The following is an 8,247-nucleotide window of genomic DNA, read 5'->3' on the forward strand; positions in this document are numbered from 1 at the left end:
AACAAAAACACTTCAGAAATAAAATCGTTTCAGTGTAATTTTAATAAAGTAAACATGCAGTAAACGTGGTGTTTCTTTTGGCTTTTTCAGTATTTGACAAAGATCGTAATCTTTTTCTGACTTTTACCAAGACCTTTAAGTCGGCAAAATATAACCACAAAAAAGTTCAAGGGTCCTTTCAAACTACAAGTAGAGACATGTATTATTCCACGGTTGCATATTGTAAAGGGAAAAAAAGCAAATGAAAGGTCCTCCATAAACATTCTTTGCACAATGGCAAATTCATTAATTAAAAACTATTTGAAGTAAATGCAAGTCATTTCTAGGATACAGGGTTGAATAAAGGGACATTATAGAACTTGTAGAAACTTTACATCCCATTAGGTTGAATGATTTCAATGCCGGATCGACTGGCTGCCTCTCAGTTTATGCAGGGTTGTTGTGGTTTTTTTAATGCTGCTTTTCTTGTTTTTCTTGTTATTCTAATTTTACTCTTGTATAAGGAACAAACTCTGGGTCACCTCTACACACGCTCACGCTGTATTGACCCTCTATATTCTGTCCTGTGGTTAGCCGTCTTTTTAGTTTTGTTGCCCTCGCTCTCCTCTTTTACCTCCTTCCCTCCATCTCGCACATACATAATGTACAACTCACACACATATACACAAAGCACACGCAAATTGTTTTCTCTCTAGAAGGCAGCGTGGCTCTGTGCCAGCTCTCATTATTACCGATATCTGTATACACCCTCCACCCCCCCAACCCCATCCTCCCTCTCATGCACACTCTCTACTCCATCACTACTGCCCCCACCACCTCCTTCCCACCCACACGTACACACATAAACACACACAGACGCGCACACACGCATACACCATCCGTACCACTCATGTCGTGCATTCACACGCCTCTTAAAGACTGGCAGCGTGGCTGGTAACATGCTGGTTACATATGTTGTGCGCCTGCTGTCTTTGTCTGAGAAGTTGTTCGTTTGTGGCTGAACACAAGCCTACGTGAGCCCAATAACAATAAGGAGTGGACCCTCACAAGGGGAAGGGGGGTTACCAGTGGCTGGAGAAGAGGAGGTGTGGGGGAAGGAAGGTGGTGGCGTGTTGGGGTGGTGTGTTCATGGAATGAGCAACACTGACCTCTAGTGGTTTAAATTAAGTTTTGCGCACATGTTCCTTCTTTGCCCAGCAGGCATCTCAAACAGCAATCCCCAGTTAGTTCTCATTGTAAGATTGTCACATAGGGAGCATATTATAGAAGACATATCGTAGAGTAAAGCCTTAATGCGAAGTCTGTCCAATGTATATAAACAACAGAGCTGTAACTGAAGAGAATTTGAGCATAACATTCAAAGTTCTGCAATGAGAAAGGAATTTGAAGTGCCATAGACGTGAGACATAACAGAAGTAACTCTGATGAGTGTTTTATACACATCTTTACTGATAATTTGGAATTTGAGTATGTTGTTTAATAAATCCATTTGTCTGACGGCAGAATTGTACACATGAGAAAATCTACAGTGAACATTCAAAAGTATCTATGAATCCAAAGCTTGGGTCAGCCCTATTTAATTATAATAAATACTTCTTATATTCACGCACCTACCCAATGTGTATTTATCCACCACTGAAAATAATAATAATAATAAAGCTAAAACTTAAGGTTTTTTTTTAACATAACAATACATTTGTGACTTATTTATGTCATGCATGTTTTTAATAACAGTAAATGATCTCAATGCTTTAGAGGGAATTAAAGGCTTTCGTCTTTTTCCCCCTTTTTTAATGTAGCATCAGGGAAAATAAATATAGTCATGAAACGTACGTTATATTTAAATAGAGAAGGAACAGGGATCTGGTAACATTATTGTCTTACTTCATGCTGTGTTCTTATCTTTGTTGCTTTAAGGGACAGTTGTGTCTTCTTATCCTGTTGTTGGCATCACTATCCCATCTAAATCACACTTGTTGTTTCGGAGGCCTGTGGAGAAAATATGTTCTCTACGCTCCACACAGCTAATCTCTGTAAAAATATGGTAATGACACTGCTCAGTGAATGAAGGGAGCAGGGAGGCGTTCATCCCTGAGTCGGCCTATTCAAAACCTCACCGCTTAGCTACTGCGAAAGCTAACTCTTAACGAGATGAGTAGACAAGTAGACACTATTAATTAGCTCACAATTAGTGCTCCCCAGTCTCAGACTAGCCACCAGCTGTTATCACCCGAGGGATTTTTTTCTTTTTTTTGAGGGGGGGTGCCCAAAATTGGCCAGAGGTAGGTTGACAGGCCTCCTCACAGGAACAGATGGTGAATGCAAGGCTTGTTGGCAATCAGCACGTTTTTAGCTAATGACTTAATTAGCTATGCAAATTGACAAATCAGTGTGGATATTGTCATTTAGTTGAAAAGCTCACCTAAATTAATTAGCCTGATTAAGGCATAGTGGGGTGTAGAAGTGGTCGCTGGGGGGGTTTTGGGGATGGCTTGGATAAATAAACTGCCTCTCCTCATTGGTGCTTCCCATCAAAGATTGCGTGTGTTTTACGTGGGTAGTTGTAGGGTGTGCTAAGTTGTCTAGTTTTATTTGTATGTTTACATCAATGATTGCTGCGTGTGATCGTGTGTTTGCATGCTCTCTGCTCTGTGTGATTCGGGTCTGTAGCCAGAGGCTTGTGTGTGTGTTGTGTACTTCACCTACAGGACTAATCTGCATCCGACTGACTGTGTTTATGTTCAGGTGTGCGATTGTACAGTAAATGGTAAATGGCCTGTATTTATATAGCGCTTTACTAGTCCCTAAGGACCCCAAAGCGCTTTACATATCCAGTCACCCACCCATTCACACACACATTCACACACTGGTGATGGCAAGCTACATTGTAGCCACAGCCACCCTGGGGCGCACTGACAGAGGCGAGGCTGCCGGACACTGGCGCCACCGGGCCCTCTGACCACCACCAGTAGGCAACGGGTGAAGTGTCTTGCCCAAGGACACAACGACCGAGACTGTCCAAGCCGGGGCTCGAACCGGCAACCTTCCAATTACAAGGCGAACTCCCAACTCTTAAGCCACGATCGCCACGTAAGCTTATCTAGGTTTGTGTGCCAGTGTACTGTTTGTCCTTTGTATGTGTGCTGCAGAGGAGATGGCTGAGGAGAGCGAGATCTCTTAAGCAGGGCAACGTTGACACACATGGCCAGTGAAGCATGTGCTCCATTTAACTGAACAGCTTTTTCCCAGGTTACGATGGATGTTGTTGGGGCTCGCCAGTCGGGGGATGCTTAGGCAGCCAAAGCGAGACACAAAGACTTAGAAAGATGCACAAATAAATAAACCTGTGATTGATTCAGAACCTACTGATCAGTATTCACAGTGATTCACAGATTCCACTCCAGTGATTATGTTTAGTCAAAGTGAGGATGAACTTAGCAACGTGACAAAATGCAAGCTCACACATGGGGCATCCCCCTCCATCAGGATTCCTTCACATCACAACAGTCACCGATATCAGTGGATAATAGATAAATCTTTCTCCTTTAATTCCTTGACCCCCCGTGGGAGGGCCATCTCTGTGAAATATGTCTTACATGATGAGCATTGATTGGGATGGGTACAGATGCTTAGGCACTGGAGGAATCTCCTATCTGGATGGGAATGTTTCCTTTGCATGGGGTGCTTAGAGAAATTAGATCACTTAATATGCCAGCGTCTGTCCAAAAACCCCCACTGAAGAGCACACATGTACTGTCTTTAGATCGGAAGAAAGGGATGATAATTGAAGCAGAAAAACACACACTGTACCTCTACCATCATAGAGCAACCGGGCATACCTTCTTCAAACAAAAATTATGATAAAGTCTGGTCTAGAGTACAACTAAATATTTATTTTTATGACCTCTTGCTTTTTTTAACCCTCTGTTTTAAAATGTCATTGATTAAATTCTAATTATGGGAAACAGACAACATACATAATCATTTATTTGAAGTAATGAAAATGTTATTATAAGGTCTTTTCGGTTGGATCTGCGTTCATTTGATATTCAGATGGTGCTTTGGTCTGAGAATTAGATGAAACAGATATGCATTAATTTCTTCTCTGGTGATTTCTCACTCACTTTAGCATATTAATTCTGAATCACCCCAAGGCTAAATACAGCCGGCCCTGCACAAAACCAAAAACATTCCACGGCTCCCTGTGTAAAAGTTAATTATATTTGTAAGCCAGACTTCAAAACTAGTTAGAGACTGCTTTAAAGAATGTAAATGAGTGAAATTAACAAATGGATGAGTTAGTTAATAAAAAGAAAAAAGAAGAAGAACAAAAAGAGGACAAAAATTACACACAGCAATAATAAAAAAAAATAAAACAGTTGACGGAAGGATGATGCAGTGAATTTTGTGGCTTTTTGCAATAATATTTGCATGTACTATAAGTGTATTTAGGGCTTGCTTTATATTTGTATGCATGTATCTCTTATCTCTGTGATAAACCTGTTCAAACTCCCATTGGATAAGCTACAAATTTTACAGTGGTCTAGCCAAAATGCACCCCTGCTTATATACAGCAGTGAACCCATTGTATGGTAATGTGAATATTCAGGGCGTGAAAGGAAGCACGCAATTAAAAAGTGACTGATAAAGTGACCCAGCTGACGGGACAGTTTAAATATGTTGTTACCTTTGGAAAAGCCAGGAGGAAAAAAAGACAAATTATGTGTTTTTCTGTTTTCAGAATAAAAAATATCATATACCTTCCTCTCTTCTTCTCTCTCTTTCTTAAGGACGTGATGGTGGTAGGCGAGCCGACCCTGATGGGCGGCGAGTTTGGGGACGAGGATGAGCGTTTGATCACCCGTCTGGAGAACACACAGTACGATGCCACCAACGGCCTGGATGACGAAGACGACTTTAATAGTTCCCCAGCTCTGGGCAACAACGCCCCTTGGAGCAGCAAAGCCCCCGCCGCCCAGGATAGCAAGCCCGAGAGCACGGCGCCACAACCCTCGCAGTAAAACAAAAGAAGAGGGAAAAAAAAGCCCAACAGATCCTTGACTTCATGTGGACTGGACTTTTTAACCTCCCCCCTTCCCCTGAGGGCAGTACTTCTATGCCTCATAACATTGTACTGAATCAGAACCCCCCCGTCTGCAAAGTCACCACCGGCATGTCCAGCCAAAATACTGTACGTCCGTCCCGGATATTTTCTTCTTTTCTGAATCACTGTAACATCTAGGAGAACACTGAGAACTGGCAGCATTGCACAGCAATATCCACAGACAAGAAATGCATACAGGTCGTATGCAACTATAATGTAAAAATAACAAGGTGTGGGATTTCTTTTTTTTTCTTTTTCTTTTTTTTCCAAGAATGCAGTGGAAAATTGTGGATCAAATTCTCCTCTTTGGACCCTCAGCTACAGACCTCTCATCTAGTGGAATACCACAGATGTGATTGGTTGACCTTCAGGTCACAAGTCATCCTGCTGATGGTAGACAGTGGGGAGAAAAGAAGAAGAGTAAAAACAACGAACAAAATGTCTTCAAAAAAATAAGCAAGCTCAAGAAGGCAAAGTGTTTTTTAACAGCCACCAGAGCCATTGGAAGCATCTAACCACATTGGAGACAAATGAAATATTGTTTGAGGCAATTGCATTTTTATTGGAAATTCAGTCGGCTGTTGGTTTGTTTCTGCTGTTGCTGTTTATTTCCATTTCCAATTAAGGGGAAATAAAAGTTATCTACCACTATGGACTCCTTTGAAACAAGGGAAACTCGTGTCCTACGATTGTTTTTCCACATTACCGCGGTCGTCACAGATTGTGATTTCATGCAAACCAGTTTGATTGTGTTTGTAGTCTATTGGTATTTCGCTTCTCTCAGAATCCTTTTGCAATCACATTGTAATTTTGCAGATCAGTATGTGAACTTTGCCGACACGCGTTGATGCGTTATTGTTGATTTCTTTTCTTTTTTTCTTCCTGGAAAATTGGACTTCGTTCCCTTTAACGACCTACTCCCAAACTGATACTAAAGCCTTTTCCTGCATGATTTTATAGGAATTTTATTTTTTTGTTTGATCTATGTGCTTTATAAAACTCATCTGTTGGATTTTCCTTTTGGGTTCATCAGTTTGGGAACACTGTTACAAGGTTTGTAGCTCTGTAAATAGAGGTGGAATCTATTTTGTCCACTGTAAATCAGCCACTGAAAGCAGTTTGGACATGGCAGCTGTTTTGTTTTGTACAGGAGGTTCAGATTTCTGTTGGGTGGTTTGGATGGATGCCTGTTTGCCTCTGTCAGAACCAAACTCTTAATGTCCTCTCTAGCTAGTGGAGAACCAAAGCCACAATGTTAATAACAGCCACACAGTCACATGATGATATTTGTTGTGTACTCTGTGACATATTGTAGGAACCGCCCCCCCACAAAAACAGCAACAGTAACATTTTAAAGACAAGATCAAATCCCATCCACCCGACAGAAACACTTTGAGATCCCTGTGTTTGTGTTCACACTTGTTCTTTAATCATTAATTGAATTGATACTACAGTATATCCCTGATCTCTTTTGTTGGATTTTTGTTTAAAAATGGGCAAGAAGACAATGATGGATGTCTTTATACAATTGGATCTTATGGGTATTTATTTGTGCATTTGTAAGGAAGCTAACACGTTTCTAAATATGTTTGCGCCTAGTATTATTAGACACCATTTGTACATTATATAGCAGAGGTGTTCAGTGTCATATCTGATGTCTGGTATGTATGCTTTACCATTATGTGTGCCAATAAACCGTGCTTACAAAGTAGTTGAATTTGGTTTGATTATGCTTGATGTGAGCATGGAGCCGGACTTTTCCAGTCTGATTTTTTTAGGGGTTGAATTTTTACTTCATCAGTCTAAATCATTAAAAAGCTGTATTTATATGTTATTGGAGGAACTCAGCAGATCAAGTTGATAAATTATCATTGCAGGTTCTTTTCTTCTTTTTTCTTTTTTCTTTTATTTTGAAGGGCTTTTCACAAAACAGTTTTTTTGGGGGGACAAAGACAGCAAGATGAGGGTAGAGTTAAATTCTCAGCTACACATTTAAATGAAAGGAAATCATATTTTGGCGGCATAATCATTATTTTATGCTCTGTTTTTGTTATTATTGTTCATTACCAGCCAAAGCAAGGCACACTTCTTCATATTCCCTGTATCCATAATAGGATATAATAGCAGAAAATGACTGTCATCTACCAAAAACACCTTCTTCATGGATTTTCTAATGACCTTTAATGAGCATACTGGGAGATGTCTGCTGCAGAAGTTCAGAATTCAGTGCAGCATAATTTTAAATATTAAGCCATGATCATAGATGTCAAATCATTAGAGGGGTCAACTTAAATGCATATGCCTCATACATTCATACATACCCTTGTTAATATTAAGACCCTTAACTACATGTTCATACACTACTTCCTCTTAAAATGCATTCTGGGAAATGTAAGTACATGAATAATAACTGAGGACAAGGTATCTCTAGGTATAGTATAGAGTTGTTCTTTAATTATAACTGCCGTTAAGGTAAATTGACTGCACAAAGACCACAAGGACATGGACATTCTTTACTTACTCGATGAGCAGTTAAATGTCAGGTATATATTCAAAAGGCGCATGAACGTAGGCGTTATGTATAGCAGCATTTTAAACACTGGAGATTTAGTCTATTTATTCTGGGATATCCTTTTAGGTTTTATTAAAATATTAAAATGTAGATGACCGCACCTGAGTAACGTCAACAAAATATACCTGAATATACTCAGAACGACCTCTAACATGAACTATAACCTCTATATATGCCGTTCGTACCAAACTTGTATATATAAATCAGTGGGAAGACGCCTCAGTACTGTTGTTGGGTAGACTTTAAATTCAAGAAGATTTCATGGAACTTTGGGGACACCAAGTGGAGGATATTGGGTACTGCAAAATACTCAATTAACTTTTCTTTGTTATCGATCTCTATACGACATTACTGTAGAAAGTACATAGTATAATATAATATAACACAATATATTTCCTCTTTCGTAACCAATGATTATATTCACTGGAAAGTCTTTAACAATATTTCATTTTGTTAATTTCCTAACAGCATATGCGTTTATTTAAGAAAAAGTTGTGATGCCGGGAAAAATATATTTTTAAAAATACCACTATGTGTACATACATTTACGTTCTTTATATAAAGAGTTAAT

General features: G+C 39.6%; 1 protein-coding gene across 5 annotated transcripts in view; it reads left to right on the forward strand.

Annotated features, from left to right (window-relative positions):
• The window catches only part of ldb2a (LIM domain binding 2a), a 113,794-nt gene extending 106,973 nt beyond the window's left edge, over positions 1-6,821 (forward strand). For all 5 annotated transcript variants that reach the window (XM_085416269.1, XM_085416277.1, XM_085416244.1 and 2 more), the window contains exon 9: positions 4,791-6,821. In XM_085416269.1, the coding sequence (XP_085272395.1) occupies positions 4,791-5,021 (231 nt within the window). In that variant the 3' untranslated portion in view covers positions 5,022-6,821. The remainder of the gene's footprint in view (positions 1-4,790) is intronic.
• The last annotated feature ends 1,426 nt before the right edge of the window (positions 6,822-8,247 follow it).

Source organism: Rhamphochromis longiceps, linkage group LG2 (genome assembly GCF_057381845.1).
Source record: "Rhamphochromis longiceps isolate RC_006_pf linkage group LG2, R_longiceps_female_GT1.1, whole genome shotgun sequence".
NCBI classification, from domain to species: domain Eukaryota; kingdom Metazoa; phylum Chordata; class Actinopteri; order Cichliformes; family Cichlidae; genus Rhamphochromis; species Rhamphochromis longiceps.